Source organism: Stegodyphus dumicola, chromosome 2 (assembly GCF_044657685.1).
Source record: "Stegodyphus dumicola isolate Sdum_Otavi_A_Nest chromosome 2, ASM4465768v1".
Taxonomy (NCBI): domain Eukaryota; kingdom Metazoa; phylum Arthropoda; class Arachnida; order Araneae; family Eresidae; genus Stegodyphus; species Stegodyphus dumicola.
The window spans coordinates 57,127,340-57,152,617 of NC_140769.1; the positions used below are offsets into that span (position 1 = coordinate 57,127,340).

A 25,278-nucleotide genomic window follows, 5' to 3' on the forward strand; every position below is an offset into this window, starting at 1 on the left:
GGATGCGCTTAAGCTCATTCATGTTAACACATGTTGCAATAAAGCAATACTCCCAAAACATACTGGAGTAACTAACAACTTTAAGAGTAATAAAAAAATTCTAATTGAAATTTTATTCAAGTATTTATTTTCCTAAAGTCTGAAGTTAAAAATAAAACATTAAAGAGTAACAAAAGGCAAGTTTTAGTTCATTGTATTGTTTTGAACTTCCTTAAATATGTCCCAAATCTCTTTTGTTTCTTAGTATCTCTTCCCTCAACTGCCGTAATTATAAACTATTGTCTCCTAGTTTCAAAAGTTTGACATATGTAGCGCTTTATCACTGCTCAGCTGAAAAGATGCAGTTTACACATCATTTAGACCACCATATGCTAATTTTTCTGTGCTTTCAATTCAGTATTTTAGCTATTTTATGAAAGCTAACGCAGTTCACTTCGTAAGCTAAGAAACTAATACAGTTCAGAATAGATGGAACACATTTTACTCGAGGCTCAAATCGAGTTTGTACTATATATTATGAATGGGCGAGATATCTGCCACTACATTTTAAAAATAATCTTAAGAAGCAAACGCTATTCTATCCTCATAATAAGTGACTAATTTAAATCTCTCGAAGCTTACATCGTTAATAAGCTCCCATATCACACTAGCTTGTAAAATCTCTAAATTTAAAGTGGGTAATCTGAGAGCATTTAAACCTCGTTGAAACTCTTTCATGAACGATAAAGAGGTTTATTTAAATAAAGAGGTTAAAGATTCTCTGAAAGAGTTTACGCTATAATGAGCTTAACCTTCGAGTGTCTAGCATCTAAGCTAAATTGAGTTTACTAGAGAGCAGGTTGCTTTATTTCGGAAGCGACACGTGCTCATGTCTCAGTTTCCTGGGAAAACGACCTGGCAGTTTTATAAATTTTGGAAGAATTACCTCGATGTGATAATCCACGTCATAAAGCTTCATAATAAATTGCTTTATTATAATGTTACGGCTTTTACAGTAGTATTAGTTAATATATTAATTGGGGATGTAGTCTAAATGAAATTTTAGATTGAATGTGAAGAGAAAATAAGCTTGACAATAATCATCATTCACAGAACTGTGGCGCTTAAAGTAACACTTAAAAGAAGGATTATCTTTAACATGGCAGAGCTGTCTTTATTTACTAAGCAATTTACAAGCAATACGCAAATTTACTAAGCCAATGGGAACAATATACAATACGTAAATCCGTTTTTTAATTAAAATAAGTACTAATTATCTCACTGAATTTTGTCTAATTTTAAAGCTCAAGTTGGCATGTATGTCATGTTTGACATTTAGAATCATTATATTAAAAAATTTGCCTTCATCTAACTAAACCTAAGCCATATTATTTATTGCTGTGATGAATAATTCAATAAAAGGAATTCATAGGAATTTATTCCGAAAGTTTGAAACTTTTTTCTTTTTCTTATATTAGTACATACCAGTTGTCGTGAAACTCTGTTCCGTGGAACACTCAGGTGAACGTTTCTGAGAGTTTCTCAAGCCGAAATCAAAACTTGGAATAATTTTTGAATACATTGCAAAACTAAACACTTACAACAATTCGATTCAATAATAAATTTTTAGTTTTTATTGCTAATATTACCTAAAATAATATGAAACAAATCTACTTTTATGAGCAAACTTATTATAAAATAATGATTTTCTTCTCAATATTTCCCATAAAGAACAAGTAAAATTGATATATTTTCAATGCTCTTTTTAACATTACTTTTCTGAGTATGATAGGGGCTCCAGAAACAAAGCTTATAGTTTTATGAGCTCCTTGAGCCGATAAAGTTTTAAGATAATTAAAAAGTGCTAAAACAATGAATAATATTTAAATTCCATTAAGAATGGTTTCTCACCCACCAGTACAGTTCAAACCGTCCGCATCTGGAGCAAATCCTGGATTGCAGTTGCAAGTAAAGGTTCCTATTGCGTTTCTACACCTTCCATTCTGGCAAATAGACGGAAACTGCACACATTCGTTGATATCTGAAGACACAATAAAAAACGTTTTACACATTTATGCAAACTAACAAGTGCATATATTGAATAATTAAACTATCTGAAGATATTTTATTTGTTTTATTATCATTGGAAGAATTTAGAAGCCTTAAATAAAGAAATAAAATGCTTTCTTGTTAACCTCAATTGATGTAACATTACATCATTGAGATGGTATTCCCTCTTTATTTCTCTGACGCGTTGTGAAAGTGAACAATGCAGTGTGGATGGCTTATTTTAGGAGTCAACCAAAGGATCCACCTTTTCTGTTCGGGATCAAATTCCTCAGATTTTTGGAGTGCTCATTCTGCGGAAAAGTTTCGGCTGTTGAATCTTCAGAAACAGAGTAATCAGTCTCTATTTTCTGTTCTCTTGTTCCAGTTCCTCAATAAAGCAGTTATCCTATTTTAGCAGACATATGTAGAAATGCTTACTGGGTTTCACCCGAAAGGCTCTAAGCGGGTCAGTTATTGAGCGCAGATTTTCCACGGTATGATACCCTCCTGCAGAATCTTTACATAAGACTATATATATTGAACCGGAAACTAGCAGTAAAGAGTCACCGGAGACTAGCAGTGGAGATCCATCTAACTACTGATTTCGGTTGATTTCACTCATTAAGCGCGATTTCAGTGGAGATTCCCAATTATAATTTCTTAACTGAAGTCTTCACACAAGTATCATCCGAGTATTGCGCAATTCTCAAATGTGACAACTCGGGACATAATAGTAAATTCACATACACTGAAAGCAATTATTTTTTTTAGATTGCTGTCACCTTTTGCTGAAATTAAATTCCTACGTCTCTGCTGTTAACAATTTTAAGTTTAGAAGTAATTAAAGTACTGTAATTATTAAAAGTTTTTTGTTAGTTTTAGTCACGACTTTAATCTCTGCATATAATAAAAGAAAGAGTGTGTTTGTGTGTGTCTTTCGTTCGTGCTGCGCGTAAGCTAATAGACCCAGGGATACGAAATTTGGTACATAGGCGCATCTAGAGAAGAAAGAATCAGTGCACCTCGAAGCGATTTTTTCAAAATTCGAATCAGATTTTTTTATTTTATCTTTTTTGATGAAATAGCATCATTTTGAATAGTTTCATTCCTTTAGAAATGTGGTTTTGGAAACAGTTTTTCGATCAATACTTGTATGCTGGACTACTGACTGTTGAAAATATGAGATAAAATGCTGCTTATTTTCTTTTGATTTTTGGACACGCGACACGCACATCGCAATGTTTTTATTCTTACGCGCATGTGTCTCGCGAGGCACAATAGAAAAAATTTCCCTTTCTTTTCTTCTCTCTCTTTATTAGCTAATAACAAAGAGGGTTATATATTTTGAATTATGTCATTCACAAAGCACAATTTTGTTTTGTTATTGCTTTCTGATGATAGTTTCATTCTTTCAGAATGTGGATTTGGCAAAATGTTTTCATTCCTTTCTTTGGATACCGGACTGCTGACTGTTTTCTCTTAAAAATATGAGATTTATTGCTTATTTCATTGTAATTTTTTATATTATGTTTTAATTATTTAACATTTTAATTTTATAAAAAGTTTTGCGTAATTTGGTTTAGGAAACAAAGTTGGAACTTAACTTCCTTAATACCGTTTGAATTCTTAAGATTTTGTATGTACCGGAAAAATCTTAAGATTTTCTTAAGAAACTTTCTTTTACATTAATTTATTTATTAGGATAATTAATATTTGTATTAAGGGATATTGTTTATTTCATTGTAATTTTTTAATACGTGATACAATTTTATCGATTTTTTTTATACAGTTGTTCTGCAGGGTAAAATCTGTGCGGGTTTTAAATTTAATGTTTGATATTCCCTTTAGGCATTTTCCCGGTACATTTAAAAGCCAGACGAAGGCTGGCCGCGTAGCGGCTAGTATGAAATAAATCGCTATTTATTTTACAATTTTGTAGTTTATAACTTTAATTATTGGGTTAGCTGACTCACTGCATTGTAATAAAAAGTACTCGGCTGTTTAAAATAAGTTTTGTTAATTAAATTTTAACGATTGAAATACTTAGATTAATAGAAAAATAAGGAATCTTTATATGCAAATTTATCTCCTTAAATTTACAAGCAAACAGTCCTACAATCGGGACACAATTATTATTTCTACAGCAGTTTATTTAGGTTAGTCTGATAATCATTCCTGAGAAAGTTTGCATAGTAAATAGATGTAAAGTGCATCACGAAATCCCAGGGAGCAGAACTTCCTTAAATTTCCATTGTACTCTATTGGAAAATAAACTCTTTAATTCACATATCGATTTTATTTCTGTCACTTAGCCTCCCGATGCAGGAAGCAATTAGTCTGTTGCTAATTAAATCGTGTTTGCCGCTTGGAAGCCGAAGTATCTAACAAATAATCAGAATTCCATCTGAGCAGGCTGGAGTTTAGTTGAGTGGCTTGCACATGGGATTGGTAAGCAAGTTAATTAATTTCAGTTTTAAAATTTAAAAGATGGTTATTGCAGTTATTATTTTTCAATAATGCCGCAGATATTCACGCTAATCTAGAAAAAAGAACTAGTTCTAAGGTCACATATATTTTCCGTCAGGAAACGTATTATGTTAGGTTGTTATATTCATCTAATACTTAAATGTGAACTCAAAGAGGCAGAAAAAAAAACAATTATTCTTTTAAAGAAACTGGGTAGCCTATTATTCTACTTAACTGCTTCAAGAAAGCTGGCTATAATTGCATGAATATAACTTTGGATATTTTAATTAATTTTGAACATTCGCAATTCTGAGCATTTCACAAGTAGATAGTAAATAATCATATTTATGCCGAGTCTGATCAATAAATAGCCTTTGATGCATCCAGCCGGGAAATTACGAATCAATTGAGATAATGCAATATTTGATTTCCGACCTTGAGACAATTATAAATAATATTACTGCGACCATCATACCACAAACAATATCATTACAAATATTTAACGCACAATACATATCCTTGTATTCTTACTAGAATAATACGCTAATTAAATATATCTAATAAGTAAATTTTTCTTTTAATCTTTCTCGTTTTATAAGGCCCCCAAACATTAATGATTTCTTTAGGTTCGCTGATTGATTAATGAAAGAACAACAGATTGATTCATCATAACGTAAACAACAGCTTTTGTAACCTATGTATTTAATTTCGCACAGCACTTGAAAACAATTAAGGACATTTTTCTTCCTAGAACCTAACATCAGATAAAGTCTTCTTCTGCAGCACCAAGAATGCTATCATTTCCCGATAAGTCAAATTTTTTACCAAAAGTAATATATAAACTGTTACTTTTTCTGGTAGCAGAATAACTTTCTTTCGTCTTTCTAACTTTGAGAAGATACGTTAACGTTACCTTTTATCTCAGAAAAATAAAATATCTAGAGATGTAAAGATGTAATGGGCACATTCAACTAAATCGTCTTATAGAATATTGAGTGTGCAAAAAAGGATATAATTTAATGATGGATGTTATGTTTCCACCTTCCTAACAGTATACCAGTTATCACTCAGAAACTGCAGCAATAATTTCATTTCCAATTTTTCAGGGCATACTTGCGATGACAATGTTTTTAGCATGCATAAAAAATCTCCTAAATGTCATCCTTCATAGACATACAAAAATTTCTGAATTTGCTGTTATCAATAATGCAAGTTGGTCATCGTTTCTGATGCCACACACATCGTTTTGGCTTAATCTGCATTATCACTTTAAAAAAATGTCAAAAATTGACCAACCGATAAGTGCTGGCACTTTTCGGTTGGTCATTGTTTGAATCAGGTGAAAATGTAAGGGCATAAAATGAAAGTAAAAAGCCGTAGATGTAGTATGAACAATTTTCTAAAAGAAGAAATGCACATTTAAAATATATTTTAGCTTATTCAGTTTGAATTTAGAGTTACATATATTGTATAAAAAGGTTTGTTTACCAGTTATAAGTCCAGGTTCAGCTCGACCACGGCCATCATAAGCAAATCCAAATCCTTTCACACAAAGCTCGTTGAAAGCCTCTAAGCAAAAAGCAGAAGAACTGAAACATGCTGACTTTAAGCAACGCTTTTGAACTTAATAATTCAAATAACGTAATTTAAAATACATTAAAAGTGCTTTCCGTAATTTTCTGTTAGCAGAATAACTCTTTCGGTTTTCTAACTTTGAGAAGACGCGTTACCTACCTGTTCCTTGACGTGGACATGGTTCACAAGAATGACCCCAAGCACGGCCTAATGAGCAGCAGCACAGCATCTTTCTATAAAGGCCATCGAAAGGTCTGAGACAACGACCCTTGTCGTACTGCATAAAACAGATTTCTTCCCTTAAATCTAAAAAATAAAAAGCTTCTTTTTTTATACAGTTTCGTGTTAAATTTTTTTGCAAAGAAGAATATACGAAATTTTTACAAAACGCATGTCGTAAAATGTATTTATTTTTTGAAGATAGTTTCAAGAGATTTCAGAACTTGTTAAACAGTTAACAACAATTCTCTTTAGAGCAGCGGTCGCCAACCGGTGGTCAGTGAAAACCTTTTGATGGTCCGCAGTAAAATTGGGACGTTATTTATATTTTCATGAAGATTCAGTTTAAAAAATGACGAGTAACAAAACCTATTATGGAATATATATATCACTATTTTTTAATTTTGGCGGCTAATTATAGCGAAATTCCTTCTGAATTTAGCGACGTTTTAGCTACTTTTGCAGATGTATGTAGCGACATTTGAAAGTGAGAGTTCGCATCCTATGATGCTGTTATCAATAATAGCGCGAACTGAAATTCTCTTTCCTTTTGAATTACAAACATGAGCTATAGCAGTCGTTTATGACACAGATTTTTCTCCGTATCAATAGGAAACTTGATGGATTTTTATGAGAACCATCTGCATTCTTGTTTATAATTGCATCACTGGAAGTTTCCGTTTTTGTTTTGTTTAACTGTTGATCGATGGCGCCCATTGCTGAGTAAACGATGATTATTATGTTTACAGTAATTAAAACTGGCGGCATAACGCTATCAGCTTATTGATATTGCTTTGCGTTTGCCGGTTTGTTCGTACTTTTCGTGAAGTTCCTTTTCAGTGATAATGAAATGAGAAATGTTCTGTACAAGAAGGTAAGATTTCTGTAGTTTTCAAGTAATTTTTCAATGTGAACGAAATATGTGTAGTTTGCTGATTGTTATTGTATAATGTATATATTTACCTTTTTTAATTCATATTAGTGGTTCGACTAATATAAAATTATTATACGTAGAGGTCCGTGAAGTTCTAAGGATAGACGACCACTGCTTTAGAGAATGTTGCTGTTAAAATAATCATACAATACAAACTGTGGTTAACGTTCATAAAGAGTTCAACGTTCAAGTAGTCTTAGAACTCATTATTTGATATTTTTTATCATTTGCCACAATGTAAATAATAGTCTCCAAATAAATGTTTTTTGATTAAGGATTTCTAACGGGGAAATAAACAAAATCGCCTCGTCAAGAGCAGAAAAAATATACAGAATTTTCCAGTGTTAATACATTATAAATTTCTAACATTTGACTATGGTCTTTAATAGTTTCTTAACTACGTCGTTATTTAAGAAAATTTAACAATGACATTCAATTAATAAAAGATAAATATTAGTTTTAGTACGCTAATGAACATTCAGCTACCTCTTACGGAACTTTTAACTTGATACCTATCATTGAAAAATAGCTGCTAATTTTCAGTCCGTAAACAGCAATGATGATACAGCAAATGCCGTACATGAAGGACAGTAGAATTACAAGAGCAATTATGTTTTCATGGATCCTTCATACAGTCCAGGATGAGGTTTATAATAAAAATAATTTGAAATCTATACTGATGACCATCATTACTCACAATGTTTTCTATTTATCTACGGCGACCTGAAGTCGGAAGCGAAATTAGTACAATATTTGCAGTTACTGCTTTTGGTAAAAGAATGTCGCGGTAATGCTAACCATGGCGTGATGTTATGGACACTACAAAAATAAGGGGACGTTATTATTATTCTCTTGCTTTGTATGGTATTCCGGAAATTTCTGGAAGCATATTCAAATCCCTCTGTGCAAAGGTTGCTAAGAATTCCTACACTGAAAAGTAATGTAACTGGGAATGAAGTAGCTTATATAGGGATAACAACATAAGCATAATTACTTACACATATCTGAACATTAACTTAATAACACATTGAGAATTTTAAGTTAACTTTTCTTTTTAAATATATACAGTATTTTCCTGGATACTAAAAACCAAAGTATGTTACTTTGCACTCAAATCGAAATTCTTATACCTTAAACTAAATTTACTTTCGAATTTTTGTTTTCCCTTTATTCTGGTTTAATCATAATGGGAAAAAAAGACAGAGAAATGAAGGCAGAAAGAAAAATTATCTTTATTTCTGAGAGCTGGAGCGGATAGATAGCATAAAATTCACTTTTCATTTTATTTTAATCGAAAATGTGTTTCTTTAAAACAGAACTCTTGTTTTTGAAACTCTCAACAGATTCTGAAAGGTATTACAACATAGTGCAATACAAAGTAGAATTTCGACCAACAGCACACAAAAAATAATAAAATAAATAATAATAAAATCTAACTTAAAATTATTATTTAAAAAATGTGTAAACCACATGACTTCCTTGTACGGAATATTAAATTACACGATTTTTTCCTGCATTTCATTTAAAGTTTTTGAATAGAATTAAATCTAGTTTGTATAAACCACAAGAGAACAAATGCACTCTTTAAAAATCATTATATTTATTCTGAGGTCCACTTAACAGCATTACGTCTCATTCATTTTATAACTCAGAATGCACAAAAATTATATCATTTGAAGAATTACGTATCTAATCGTTGCCACATGTACTATTCAAATAGTATAAAAAATCTAAAACGATGTATAAAAGGAATTAAATATAAAAAAGAAACAGTTTTTCACAGATGATTCAGCACCGCTTACATAATGCGCATGCGTTACTCGTAAACATTCTCATCTATCCGAGACGGACTGGCGACAATATTTGCTACTAATACGAAACGCTTATTTCATTGTATTTCATTACAGATATATTTCTCATTCAATTAATTCAGTTCTCGCTTCGCGGAAAGGCTGAAATATATAAAACCTCAAAATATCTTCATCAAAAACTGAAAAATATAGAAAAAAATATAAAACACCAAATACAGTTAAAACAATCTAAAAAACAAATTTTACAATTAAACGTTGCTACGCAAAAACAAGCAATTCGGCCAGCAGGCAACAGGCCAGATTTTTCGTTGCACAAAAATGTAAGTCTAATTTTGGTCCCACTCGACAAAAAGACACTGAATGTGCAGAAAATTTATTCAATATTCTGCTAAGTTTCAAATGTAAAAAAAATATGGCTGCTATGGTAAACAAAAATTAGGCCTTAGACGCACTTAAACAACATTTACATTGTTCATAATTCTACTACCATTGCATGCATATTAATCAAAGGTATAAAAAAACTTAACTGGAAGATAAAAACACCATATTTCAATCATTTTTAAAGAAAAAAAAATGCTAATTTACCAACACATAAGAGTAAAAAAATTTTATGTGTACACCACATGACTTCCTTCTATGGAATATTAAATTATACGCATTTTTTTCTGCATTTCGTTTAAACTTATTTTCCCGAATTCCAATAGATATAGTATATTTCTCATTCGCACAATTCAGTTCTCACTTCATGACAAGGCACAAATACATGAAACCTCAAAATATCTTTATTAAAAATTGAAAAATATAAAGCATAAATACAGTTAGAGCAATTTAAAAGAACAGTTTTTACAATTAAAATTACGGTTTCTACGCAAAAACAAGCCATTCGGCCAGCGGGCACGAAGGCAGATTTTTCTACGCACAGTCTCATTCGGCAAAAAGACACTGAAGGCGTAGAAACTGACTAAATTTGTTTTGGACGCTATGCTGGGTCAATATATGAGATAATTTAATAACTTAAATGATAATTCCAGAATGGATTAAGCGTGGTTTAATTCGCAATAATAAAAGAAGACGTTATTTTTGTTGATGCGAAACTTAGTTTCTCCAGATTCGCAACAAGTCCACCATTCTGCTAAGTTTCAGATGTAAACAAATATGGCTGCTGTGGTAAAAAATTATGCTTAGCCCTATTTAAACAACTTTTAAATTCCTGATAATTCTACAACTACTGCGTGGAAGCTGACTAAAGTCATAAAAACCTTAACAGGAAGGTTAAGAACAACAAAATTCAATCATTTTTAAAACAAAAAATGCACAATTTTCCAGCATATAAGAATAAAAAACTGAACTCAATGAACCGAGTAATAGAGTGAGTATACATATATATTTAAATACTTTTGATGCGGCCGATTGCCACCAAAAAGAGAGGTGCACAACTCAGTCCTATATACAAAATTTCAACGTTCTTGTTTTTGAGTTATGCGAGATACATACATACATACGTACGCATGTACACTGCTCAAAAAAAAAAAAAAAAAAAAAATGGGACAGTCCTATATCTCCCGATCTACTGGGCCGATTGACAAAATTCAAATTGCGTTCTTCATGTCTCGAAAGCGTGACTTAGGATATATATTAGATTTATATATAGCACTATTCTAACATAGGTATTTTGACACAAAATCGGACTTTTTCTGAAATAATATACCAATTTTTTTACATATTTCGATTCTACGACTCGAATTACGCTAAATATGAAATTTTGTAAAATTTGGAGCGAAATTAACGGAGAAATTCGAATTTCATTTTAATTGTTTAAGTTGCACGTTTTTTTTTTCGAATAACTGTTTTAAAAATTTCTATTTACCTATTCGAACTGCGTAAATAAAGGTGCAGCGTTTATTTATTTATTTTTTTTTCAAATAGTTTTCTTTATATATATTTTTCGTCATAGCTATTATTTTAGGTCATTTTTAAATTTTTATACTTTTATTTTAATTTTTTGTGTTGCATTGTCTCTTCAGATAATTGTTTTAAAATTTTCTATTTATTCCTTCGAACTGAGCATTTTAAATATATTTATTAATATAAATTTTCCAGAATTTGATTTTATTTATTTGAACTGCGTTTCTTTCGGAAGAATACTTTGTAACCCAGACTACGATGAGTTTGAAAACTGCATACTATATTAAAAGAGAAAATACAGTAAAGCACAGTTTTACACGCCTTTCAATGTTCCGTTCAGAAAAGATATACATAAATAAGAGAGATGTATAACCGACATTTTAACTTAGGATGACTTGCATACACTGCTTTAAACAGTTTTATCATTGTGCCCATTACTTTACACAATTTTATCCTACATTTGGTTTCTTAAAATGTTATTCATATTTTAGTCAAATATTTTATTTTTGAAATCGCAAGAATCAAATATCATAACATTGAAAAGTTTTAAATTTAAAAAAATACAAATACTAGATTTTACGAAAAAATTTATTTTTCTTCTCTTTTTCTTTAAGCATTCTGAAAGTATATTAAAAAGTATCCAAATTTTAGAAACATTTTGGTATTTCTGACAATCATTTTAAATAAAGTTATCGCCTTCCATTTCATAAAGGCCCACAAACGGCCGAGCGGTAAAGACGCTGATCACTGGTAGTTCGGTCCGAGGTTCGAATCCCGCGAACGGGCTGGTTGCATGGGTATTTCCGTGGTTTTCCCGATGTGTAACGTGTATACGAGCCAGTTTTCCTTAGAAAGTCCTCCACGAAGGCATCCCTCCCTTTAGGCAGATAGTCCTCTTGTGCTTTGCCATAATTAAATAATCCAATCCAATCCTTAATTAAATATAATTGATTTGTAACTTCTACTAGAACTGACGTTAAGAATTGAAGTGCAAATAAATAATATCGTGTGCAATCTTGATTAATATAAAATTAAAAATATTTGCATTCAGACAGAAAGTTTTTTGAAATATTTGCAATTACTTTATAAGAAGGATTTATTAATAACCGTAATAATTACTTATTATATTACTGATGATTAGGATTCAGTTCTTGACAATTACATTCTAAATTAGAATTTTAAGGGTATAATGAGAATACGCTACGCACAAAAATACATTTTAGGAAAAAAAATGAGTTGATTTTTTGTTTTAAAACTTCTTAAATTCATTTAGTAAACATCGTATCCTCGTTGTTTATTGAATCCAGAATGTTGGGTGTCGTTTATATAATTATTCTTACTTGTCCATAGAATCTGCTGACTTATCCAGCCATTAAGTAACTCCAGATCATTTCTACATAACCATTGAACTTCCATTAATTCATTCTCTAGAGGGTTGTATGTTTATATCATAATTTGACTTTTATAAAAAAATGATTATTCTAAATATTATGTTTCTATAAAAATATATTGTGCTTTAAAAATATGGATGATAATACCAGCCGCTCTTTCAGCCACTTCAAAAGCATCAGTTTGTTTAGAAATAAATTGTGCAGGTAATGTCATAAAATTCAAATAAACATCAAACGAAAATTCTCAGTTTTAGACAATTCAATTTAAACGAAGTAAAGTAGCAGACGATAAAACGCCGAAGGTAAAAATTTACTCTTACAAAAATTCACTCTTATTTAAAAAAATAAATAAATAAAAAAGATAGAGAGAAATTAAAAAAAATATTAAAAAATAGCTTTTCATATAGTATAAATAAATATTTATTACGCATCATTGAGGGAAAAAATGTCATATAATTAATTCTCCGTAAAATTTTACTTGAAATTTATGGTTAAAAATAGCTGTGGCAATACAGTGTAACAAAAATCCATAGACCACATTTGGCGTTATTATCGCTCAAAAAAAAGATGCCAAATTTCAAAACGCGAAAATATGTAAATTTGTGTATATCTTAGAAAATTTTGAAAAAAAAAGTTTAATTTTTTGCAGATATGCTTAAAAATATACCTACTTTAAGATGATGGTAAAAATTTTATAGGTTATAATTAAAAAGTTTTTTCGAAAAATTTATAAAAATTATTTAAAAATAGAAATTTAAAAAATAAAACACAAAAATGGGTAAATTGTATTTGGAATGAACCTAAATTTTGAAATGTGAGAGAAAAAATCAAAAAAGTTTAATAAAAAAAGAGATATAAATAAATATTTGCCAAATTCAATTAACATTGAGGAGCTAAAATTTTGAGAGCTAATATTTCAAAAACTACTCGTACGATTTTTACAAAACTTGGTATTCTGGCATAATTTGAGTCGTAGAATCGAAATATGTAAAAAAATTGGTATGTTATTTCAGAAAAAGTCCGATTTTGTGTCAAAATACCTATGTTAGAATAGTGCTATATATAAATATAATATATATCCTAAGTCGCGCTTTCGAGACATGAAGAACGCAATTTGAATTTCGTGAATCGCCCCAGTAGAACGGGAGATATAGCACTGTTCCATTTTTTTTTGAGCAGTGTACATACGTACGTACGTACTGATTTTTTCGGGGCGTTTCTATATACGTAAGTACAAACGCCACGATAAAATCCGTTCTGAATCCATTTTAAATTAGTTTTATAATTCGTTTTTGGAAAAAGAGTCCTTTATTCTGTCCTTACATACAGATGTCAATTAGAAACATTCGTACAACAAGCAAAACAGTTGCATTCGATAGCTGTAAAATGGATATTTTTGATGAAATATGGTACCCGGAATGCTGAAATGCTTCGTGATTACAATATGTCCTTTACTTCGTTCTAGGAAGTAAAAAATGAGCTCATTGAACCGAGTAACAGAATATGAACCCATTTCTGTTATTCTGTTACATATATATATTTATACATTTTTGGTGCGGTCGATCGCAACCAAAAAGGGAGGTGCACAACTACATATTATAGCAGACCTATAGAGAAAATTTCAACGTTCTGAGGCTACTCGGTTTTGAGTTATGCGAGATACATGCAGACATACGTACATAAGTACAGATGTCACAAAAATATCCATTTTAAATGAGTTTTATATTACTTTTGGGGAATAAGAGTCCTTTACTCTGTCTTTACGCACAGATGTCAGGCCAGAACATCATTAAATTACATTCGTTAGCTGTCAAAATGGATATTTTCGTTGAAATATGATAGCAGGAATTTTTTGTGATTACAATACTTCCTTTATTTCGTACAAGGAAGTAAAAAAAAAAACTAATAAAATCTCCTTCCCTTTACAAAGTCTAGGAATGGAAAACATAATAATAAAGAACAACATTAAAAAAAAAGAACGTGTACCGCAAATGTGATTTTTCTTTCGACTAGTTGAAATTCCAGCATACCACTTTCAAACACCTGCTGGCTGGGGAATTGCACCGTGGCCAATTATAATACATTGATTGACATTGTATAAATAAATGTTAGTCGAGATCATGTTTTCGGCATCTGAGTGGTTGCGGGAAGTTTACAAGCGCGGAGGAAAACATCGCGGAAAAAGCAACTTAAGGCGAAAACGTCGTCTTACAGAACATCGTGTAAGAAAATCGTAGAACATCGTGGAAAAGAAACAGCGAAAAAGCGAAAGTACCGTCGTTAAAAACAGAGAGCGGTTCAAAAATAATCGCATGAAGATAACATCGCAGCCATGCGTTTTTCAGCTTTAAAATTTGTAAATGTATATTTGCGTAATGATTTGTGAAAGCAAGAAGGAATGAGAAATATACTTTTATATTTCATAGTTTTGAATTAACTAATAAATTTTTGCTGAATACTGAAAAAGAAATTTAAGCATTCAAAAGCTGTAAATGAGAAGAACATTACTGCTACTTACAGCAATTAACAGAATTTTAAGTTTATATAATCAATTAATAAACGTCATTAATTAAGTAATCTCTTTTATAATGTTTTATTGGTAATTTTTCCAGAAGAATACAATCTAAAAAAAGATTAGAAAAATGAAAACGAGTTACTTCAATTAAAATTCATTTATTATTTATCAAATTGTAATATTATTTTCTTTCACCTCTGTTAATTTAATATTCTTTAATAAAAATTATGTCGTATTTTGTTTCAGTTTATTCGAATTTTTAAAGTGTAATTAACGCTGCGACGTACAAAGTGCATTTAATCGTTTGGATGTCTTTTTGTTAGTTATGGTGAAAAATATCAGCTACATAATATTTCAATAGGGGATTTAAATTCTATGAAATGCTACAAGCAGCATTAATTTTCTACACATTTTAAGTTTTTGAATGATTTTCCCTTCTTACTTTTTCAGAAAAAAAATATTAGTCGATTCGGAAATTCGGAGATATAAAAAAATATTCCTTATTCCTTCTTGCGCTCTCAAATCATTATGTGAATATGCATTTATAACATTTAAAATCTGTAAAACATATATCTCTGATGTTACCTTCATGCAATGATTTGTGCATGCTTTTTTTAACCACAGTATTCTCGACGACTATGATTTCAAATTGCGAAGTTTTAGAACCCCTTTATTTTCGATGACGATTTTGTTTTGTACCACGAGGTTTTCTTCTTGCTTTCTTTTCTATCACGATGAACAATACGTTTTCTCCTTGCAGCCTTTTCTCGGCGATACCTGTGGGAGGTCACCATTTTCTGTTTGACCTAAACATTAAGTAAAGCCCTAATATTGCGATGTCTACGGGTTATCTTAATAGATTTAAAATGATTATCTAAAATCCGGAAATTAAAACTTATTATTATTTTTCATCCGCTAATGGTGAAAATTTTGCCGATTACGAAACCGCCGCCTGCCGTCAAATCTGGTACCTCTTTCAGCCACAGGCTTCGACCTCACACCGTAGTGGTTATTATTGATAATGTTTGCAATTTTCCAACCGGGTATAATAAAAATTGTGCTTTCAAGCTTTCTAATAAAGGTCAACACCGAGCTACTACCATTGGAAACTGTTTCGCATTGTGTCCATACTAAAGCCGTAGCTTTCCATCGCTGGTCTTGTTGGAGGAAGACGAGACTAAAAGTGCATTGTCTTTCAAAATAGTTCCTGAAAACGCTAACTGAGAGATAGGGTTCTATTGTAATTGGAAGCTTGTAGTACAGTCCTTCAGACCCTACTAGACCGAAAGCGAATTATAGCTCACTCTGAAATACGTCATAATATACTAAAAACGTTAAAATAATTTTTTTACTCTTTAATTGAATAGAACAGGCAAACCTCGTACTGAAGATGAAGTTTGACTACTTGTAATTATTTGCATTAGCATAAGAAAAGTTAAATTTGAACGTATTAAACGTAGTCTAAGACTACACATAAAAAAAAATTACTTAAGTTGGCTCTGATAGTTACTGGTGCGTATTTTAAAGCATCGGCTAGTTGGAAGCTAAAATCGGAATAAAACTTTAGGCAAATCACATGAATTTGTTATTTTACCGGCACCTCTCAAGCTACTGATAAGTCATCAAGCAAGTAACAGGTCGTTTTGAATGTCTTTGCTTAGTCAGTGGGAAGATGGAGGCAATTTCAAAGTTTTTCTTAAATGAATTTTTCTATGAAATGTAATCACCGCTGAATAAGCATAATGTACTAATTTGATGGATAATAAATAGCTACATTTCTTTGTTTAATACTTGTTTCCATTTTACTTTATATTGGATTTTATGTATTCTGTTTCTTTTATGTATTAACTTTTTATTATTTCTTATTTACTTATCTCTGATTTTTATTAGAATTTTATATACATATATCTAGCGTGATGCACAGTTGGTAATTAAAGGCTAATAATTTATTTTTTTAACTTTTATTTGTTTAATATTTTGTAGTATTGGCAATTCTGTGTAATTACAGATTAGAAAACCAGAAATTAAATTCTACCAGACGAATTTAGAGATAAATTCTGTGACTATGTTTGATAAATTGAAATATTACTTGTTTTTTAGAAATAAACTTGTTTTTTTAGAAATTATAGGCATTTTTTCTGAAATGTGCCAAAGGCATCGTCACCTTTTCCTTCATTTTGTAAGTGTGCAAACATGACTTCCGTAGTTAGTTGAAATTTAGTTGAAATTCAGCTCGTATCCTCTTCAGATTAACTTCGTCTTTAGTTCTACTTCGGGTTTTTAGCCTTTACTCAGTGCTACTCTGTTTCATTTGTTTCTTCAAGCTGCTAGATTAGGATGGCAAGTCGTCTTGCAGACTGAATCTTCGATATCCATTACTGGAGCAAAGAATAATTCAATGATAATTTCGGTTTTACTTGAACTTTTAGCTGCTGATTTCAGTTTAATCGTTAATCGTTCAAGCTGCAATAAAGGTTCAAACTTTCACTTTCATGCATCTTGTTTATCTCTACAAATCTTTTATATGTGTAAGATTTAAAAAAAAAAAAAAAAAAGAGAGAGAGAGAAAGAAAAAAAAAAAAAAACAAGAAAACGCCAAGTATGCGAATTTTGCCAAATGTGGTCTTTTGCGCAGAAGCGCAGTAAAAGAACTTCACCAGAATCGGCAGTTGAGAAAGGAGAGGTGTAGAGGTGAGTGCGGGTTTTGGTAATGGAATATGCAGTTTAAAACCGAAAGTTGAATTTCTTTCTTCAGGTATAGTGAAAGTGTCGTGATCATCTAGTCGAGGATAAATAAAAGAAAGGTACATCTAGTAGAGGATAAATAAAAGAAAGGTACTATATGCAACAATCTACGAACCGGTAATGTAAAATAATAAATCAAAACGCAAACATATATATATGTATATTGTAAGGTTTATCCTACATTTTTAACAGTCATCTTTATTCAAAGCTACTTTACTGTCCCTCCCGATTTCAGCTTACAATTTCCTACCAGAATGTGTTTTTAGGTTCGCGGTTAATGCAAATGAGAAAGAGCGGTATTTAAGTCGAAGTTGCACGGACTTCGTTAGAGAGCCAGAGATTCTGACTAGCGCGCGTTCGTCTTTTGGCTACACTCTCTCTAAGCTATTAATACGCTCGGCCGTATCTCAGGTCCTTGATAGCTTCGCCAGCTTAGTTGATAATTTAGGGACCAACTACTTAGAAATCTTGATAGCCCCGGCTATAGCTTTTAGTTAAGCTTTAATGAAGTTTCATTTCTTATTACTTTGGGTTCAGATCCAAGTAGAGGCTTTGCTGTACGCCCCGAGACAGTGACCATCTGTTAAATTCTTATTTTGAGAAATAAAGGATAATTAACCCTTCTTAAGTTTTACGTATCTGTTTCTGACATAAAGCGATTATTCGCTTAGGTGTTCACGAAGTTCCTACACACTTAGCTGTTAGATAAACGGATGGAACCCCACAATATATATACATATAAAGAAAGAAAAGGAAAAGGGGCTTACGACACGATGACATCTTTTTGGTCAGTGGCGCCACTTTTTCTACCATAGTTTGCTAAATGTGCACATTTAGAGGCAGAAACATTCTCTCGCGACGGGCCTCATATTTAATACTTCACGTATGACTTGTTCTTTCGAGACACGCTTTAGAGTTCACATAAACCCGAACAAAAGTCCTTTAGACTGTCTTATATTTTAAATAAAGAATGCAAATCAGGACATGGTTGAAATACGAATATTAAGTGCCTTTAAGTAATAAATTTCTTTGCAGAATTAGTAAACAACTATTCTGCTATTACAATAACTTCGCAATCCTTCCTGGTGCCTAATTAAATAAAAAAAAGTTTCGTGCAGATTGTCCTTTTCCATGACTTGAGATTCTGATAAATAAGTTGCTCCATTGATGAAAAAGAAACTGGCTGATAATCGATATATCGAAGCCACATAATTAAGAATGAAGGCGGTTTTCTGAGCACATTCTTAAGCAAAATACTTTGTTTTAATTATTTCCTTTGAAAAAGTAATTTACTTTCCAGCAAGCAATTCATGTCGAGCAAATTAGTTTTTCCGCAGAAGCTACTCAAGAAAATTTAATAAAAATATTGTGTTTTGCTTTGATATCAATTTCATGATTAAAACGTGATATCAATTTCATGATTAAAACGTAGGAGATTTATTTCCTGCACTAGGATGCTAATCAAAAATGGAACCTCACATTGAGTTACATTTAGGAGACAGAAAACTTCTTTCTTTTATACAGTGGTATGAAAAAAGTAAAAAAATGCTTTAAAAATAAATTCTTGCAATGGATATGTCTAAGCTTTGATTAGAGTAACTGAAGAAAAAGGGGAAAAAATATACGAAAGAGAAAAACACAAATTAATGATTCTACATATTTTCTTTCACGTTTGACGTTAAATGAAATCAAGTTTCAAAAAACCAGTCACACGGCACTTCTAGGTTTAATAGCAAATCAGAAAGTTAGGATCTCACTAAGATGTATAAATAATGGCCCTAGAAGAGATAACTTAACACATATGATAAACGAAGATAATTTATCAGATTCACAGTCACAGTTAAAATAATGATAGTTAAAATAATTATAAGTTAAAATAGTAATGGTAAACAAATAGGTAATGTAATTTACTGTTAATTATTTGGTTACGTAAAGATAAATAATACTCATTATAAATAATAGTGTGGCAAAATAATGATAAATTTCAACGTGTTTATATCTTTTTTCAAATAAATGATATATAGTATATGTAACTGAAACAAACTCAGAAGTAATGACCAGCAGGAATTTTGATGGCGTAGAACTGCAGTCCAGCTAGGCTAAAGCGTAGAAAGTAAGTACGTTATGTTTAGAATGAAATCTTAATTCAGACTGAATTAGTTTTGGTTCTCAATGCATTTTAATTGAATAGTTAATATTGCTATAAAATTACTATTGGCTGTTTGAGTTTTAGTTCCGCTTCCATCAACAGAATTATGGAAGAGTCATATGACATGGATTAGTCTCGAAATGACGCAATGTAAATAGAAGTTACTATTTTTAGAATACAGAAGAAAAATTAATTTACGCTGCTAATTGAATCTTTTACGTATTCTTTATTTTGCTTACATTTATATATATATATGCGTGTGTGTGTAAGATAAAAAACTTAAAATTACTAGTTTTAATAGTACATTTAATTCATCATTTTAATTTGTCCTCATTTCCATTTCATGCTTCGTTACGTAATCCTCCTGCACTGAGACAAGTCTCATCCAATCGAAGATCCAGAATTTAAACAAAGAAATAAGTATATAAATACCACTGCTAGTACTGCGCAGCAATTTTTTTCCTTGCCTTCGTTTCGCTAAGATGTGCTGTTCCATCGATTTGTTCTTTGTGTCTTTCATTGCTTGAGAAAATGTGATATGCTACGAAAAATTGTGGGCTGTCTATCGCACCCATAGTGATATATAAACGAGAATGTGTGCTCAAAATTAAACCATTAAGAAATAAAATTGAGTCTTGTTATCTTATGCCAATGTCTGCAAATTTCTTCTTCCAAGACTCATTCCATCTGATGCTAGCCACATCTATAACCATGTCGGCCATATAATTGGTGTGCTCTCCTCCATGCACCCTAAATTTATTACAATTAACAGAACTCATCTACATAGTTATTACATGTAGGTATATACATACATATATATGTATATATATATATTTACCGTAGCATTTCGTGCCCGTAGTGTCCAAAGTCCAACCAGGTGGACAGTTGCATCTGTAAGAACCTTCAGCATTCACACATAGTCCTCCACCTTGACAAATATCAGGGAAGATTTCACATTCATTCACATCTGAAAGCAGAAAAAATATTTATATATATATCTGTATGGAGAAGCAAATTAAATTTTTTTTTTTCAGTTAGAACTGTACTTTTAGAAAACATACATAGAAACGTACCTTAATAAAACTTTCTGTTTTGTATTTAGAACTTTATACACTTTTTTATATATGAGAAGACGATAATTCAATCACTTTTAAAGCAAAAAATGCACAATTTACCAACATATAAGAATTAAAAAAAAAGCTCACCGAGCCGATAACAGAGTAGGTATATATTATTACGAGATAAACAGGAGTGGCAGGATAGCTTCCCCGCAAAGCAGTTTTAGGGTTGCCATAAAATGACAAGGGAAGGCAGTGTTGCCACATTTGGCGACAAAATTGGCGATATACCATGGGCGGTTGGAGAACCTTCTGGAACGAATTCTTACCGGTTTAGCCCAGAATGTTCTCGAACACAAGCCGAAAGCTATATAAACTCTGCTGGTCCGCACTCAGGGGGTATTGAGAGCGTGTGTGTGTGCCTCACATAGAGTGCGAAAGAGTTAGTATCGAGTTGGTGTCTCGTCTAGCGAGTCAATCCCTGCGGAGTCGATCGAGTTAACAGCCGGGCAGCGAGTGCTAAGTGGGTCGTCGAGTGCACCGAAAGAGTCTCGTAGTGTATCGCGGTTAGTGCATCGTCGAGAGAGTGTGACTGAACCGAAGAGTCAGGAGCTGTGCTCTCTGTGTCGTCGAGTGCATCGCGAGTTGAAGCGTGGAGAGTCTCGAGAGTACGCGGAGCTCCGAGAACGACCAAGCAGAGTCGGGAGCTGTACTTTAGTGCTTTGCTGTGAAGCTGTCTCCACCGTGATAGCCTGATAACCTGAAGGCTTTGTCGCTGATCGTATCAGCGTGTTTATAGTAGTTGATCGACGACTGTAAAAACGTGTTTTGGAGCTGTCCTGACGACACTGGCCAATAAAGTGTGTTTCGATACTTCATCAAGTAGTATTGTCAATATTCACTCCAAATCCTCACGAACCCCGTACGAACGTGAAAGAAGAAAATAACGTAACAATTGGTGTCAGAAGAAAAATAACGTAACAACTGGTGTCTGAAGTGGGATTTGAGGGTGACAAGACCAATGGAAGATCTATTAAAGCTCGTGACTGCCTTTGCTGAATTCCAAGAAAAGATGGAAGCCGGACAGGAGAAGTTGAAAGCAGGATATGCTGAGATAAAAGCTGGATATGCTGAGATAAAAGCCGGATGTGCTGAGATAAAAGCCGGATATGATGAGATAAAAGCTGAATATGAAGAGATGACAGCTGATATGAAAGCTGGACGAGAAGAAATAAATGTCGGCCAAGAAAAGTTGCGAGAGCAACTCGACAGGTGAAAGTGGAGCTTGTAGAAGAAACTGGAGCCATAAAATATGATGTGGAAATGAGAGAAGTGGCTTCTGAAGAATCAAAGGATGAAGAAATGAAGGAAGTAACTAACTGCCTGAGAAAGATTTAGAAATGATGGATGAAGCATCTAACGGAATTAACGAAAAAGAACGAAAAATGAAGAAATAAAAGACGGGAAAGAAGCTTTTGATTCTCAAGTGCCTGAAGTGGAAGTGAAAGAAAGTGAAAATGCGAGTGTTAAGTTCTTCGAAACTGATAGTGAAGTTATGAAAACGCAGTCAGCAAGTGATGAACCATCTGAAAGTTCATGTGATACTGAGATTAAAGAAGCTGATGTACAGCTGAACAGTGTGCTCCAGTATTGCAAGAAAATTCACCCACCTCACAAACTATGTGCGCGTCTAAATAGTGCTGATTGTTACGTTATTGTGCAGATAAGAACTTTATTTTAAACCTCGATACTTGTGTTTGTGAAGAATTGGTGCCACTTATGACTCTGATGCAGAATTTGGACCTGGTTCCTACGAAACAAGGAAAATAAGCATGTACCATCAAGAAAATACCATGTACTAAAAATACCGAATCATGTATACTACTACGAATCATGTACTAAAAACGAATCATGTACTAAAAATACCGAATCATGTACTAAAAATACCGAATCATGTATAATCCTGTATACATGATGCAAATAAACCACATAGTGGTGAACGAACTGTTTTAAATCTTCCAATGGATGAAAAGTCTGAAAGGACTGAATCTTCAGACTGTGACATGAAAAACAGAAATGCATCTGAGGACTGCAGCGGAAAAGTATTTGACCCGGGTATAAATAATGAAAACACTGAGACTGAAATTCATTCAGAACTTTAATTTGTATAATTTAAAGTTGTAATGTGTTTAATTTGTGTATATAACTTCTACACAGTGTAAATATTTGTTTCTTTTATAACGTTTTGTTTCTATCGAATTTGGCTTTTGACCAAGGGTTGCACTGCCCGGGACGTGCAGTCCTTGGGAGGGGGCAGTGTTACGAAATATACAGGCGCGGTGGGATAGCTTCCCCGCAAAGCAATTTTAGGGGTGCCATAAAATGGAAAGGCAGGGTTGCCACATTTGGCGACAAAATTGGCGATATACCATGGACGGTTGGAGAACCTTCTGGAACGAATTCTTACCGGTTTAGCCCAGAATGTTCTCAAACACAAGCCGAAAGCTATATAACCCTGCTGGTCCGCAGTCAGTTAGTGTGTGTTCTCTTATCGAGTGCGTGTGCCTCGCATAGAGTGCGAGTGCGAGATACTTAGTATCGAGTTGGGGTCTCGTCTAGCGAGTCAATCCCTGCGGAGTCGATCGTGTTGACAGCCGCGCAGCGAGTGCCAAGTTGGGTCATCGAGTGCACGGAAAGAGTCTTGTAGTGCATCGCGGTTAGTGCATCGTCGAGAGAGTGTGTTAAGCTTCGGGAACGACTGAACCGAAGAGTCAGGAGCTGTGCTCTGTGTGTCGTCGAGTGCATCGCGAGTTGTAACGTGGAGAGTCCCGAGAGTACGTGAAGTTCCAAGAACGACCAAGCAGAGTCGGGAGCTGTACTTTAGTGGTTTGCCGTGAAGGTGTATCCACCGTGATAGCCTGATAACCTGGAGGCTGTGTCGCTGATCGTGTGAGCGTGTTTATAGTAGTTGATCGACGACTGTAAAAACGTGTTTTGGAGGTGTCCTGACGACACTGGCCAAAAAAGTGTGTTTCGATACTTCATCAAGTAGTATAGTCATTATTCATTTCAAATCCTCACGAACCCCGTACGATCGTGAAGGAAGAAAATAACGTAACGATTGCTGTCAGAAGAAAAAAAAAGTGACAATATAAACGTTTGTCGCAGCCGAAATCAGTTAAAAGTGAGATGCACAGATACATATTATAGTAATCACAAATACAAAATTTCAACGTTCTAAGGTACTCGTTTTTGAGTTATGCGAATATATGTAATGATTTTTTTAAAATCAATTAATTACACTAAATTCTAATCATATTCCCTAACAACGTGTTGGCGATGCGATTCTCTACCTAAATTGTATCCCTGTTTCTATTATTTGGCGAAGTCTTGTCTTTCTTATTATAAACCACTTGGCGCCCGCCAAATTCATAAATCTGTCGTATTACATAAAGTCTTATAGAACACTCCTGATGAGAAGATAGCGTCACCTTATGATCTTAATTAATACCGCTGATTGGATGAGCATCATAACGCACACATATCTATAAATAAAGCTTCTCCTCGATGTACAGGAGAGAACGCTTGAGAGATGATGCTAAAATAAACTTATCACTTTATATTCCAAATTTTGTCTCATTTCTGTTGCCCCGGCTGCACAATAACAATGTATGAGAATCTACATTTCATCTATATATGTACATACGTATGCATGCACAGACATCACGAAAAAAGTCTCGTCTGAATCGATTTTTACAATCCGTCACGAAAAAACATCGTTAAAATGGATTCGAGAGCGGTCAAAATTGATATTTTCGTTAAATATGATGCCCGAAATTTTTCGCGATTGCAGTACTTCCGTTACATCGGGTAAAGAAGTAAAAGTATATGTTTTATTAGGTTTGTCGAAGCAGAAAACCTGAAAATTATGCAATGCCTTCGCCGAAACTCGAGCTCTGGACCTTCCGATAGCTACTCGGATATGCTTGTGTTTATTGCATCTTCGTCGAACATTTTCGCTCTCAACAATATTCAGATATTTTAGCGTTGTCATCTACAAAGAGTAATTCTATGCTGATGGTTGCCGTAATAAGTCTCGCATATTACAATATAATTCTGTCTCAGGACATTTATTCATTTAAAATCTCTAAACATTTGGATTTCTACAGAACATTTTGTTAAAAGATGTGCACAGTTTCTGAGAGCTTATCATTAACATTTTAATGCTGTTGGTTCCAGCTGCGATGTTAAGTGATTTAAGTTAACTCTTTTGTCTTATCAAGTGGATAGAAAGATTACAAAGCATATATTATCATGTTCCAGTAAAAAAAAATCTTAACATCTGTCAAAATGTCTTTTCGGGACTTTAAAATTTACTTTCCGTGTTTTAATAACAGAAAAAAAAAAAGAAAAAAGAAAGGTCGAGAAATTCCGATATAATTTTGGGAGCTCCTTATATTTGGAGTCCTAGGCGTAAGCCTA

General features: G+C 32.8%; 1 protein-coding gene across 2 annotated transcripts in view; it reads right to left on the reverse strand.

Moving 5' to 3' along the window:
- LOC118189594 (fibrillin-1-like) overlaps nt 1–25,278 on the reverse strand; it is a 791,047-nt gene that overhangs the window by 144,885 nt on the left and 620,884 nt on the right. For both annotated transcript variants that reach the window (XM_085810675.1, XM_085810674.1), the window contains exons 22-25: nt 20,577–20,705; nt 6,229–6,375; nt 5,983–6,063; nt 1,895–2,020 (exon numbers count right to left, since the gene is read on the reverse strand). In XM_085810675.1, coding sequence (XP_085666801.1) covers nt 1,895–2,020; nt 5,983–6,063; nt 6,229–6,375; nt 20,577–20,705 — 483 coding nt within the window. The remainder of the gene's footprint in view (nt 1–1,894; nt 2,021–5,982; nt 6,064–6,228; nt 6,376–20,576; nt 20,706–25,278) is intronic.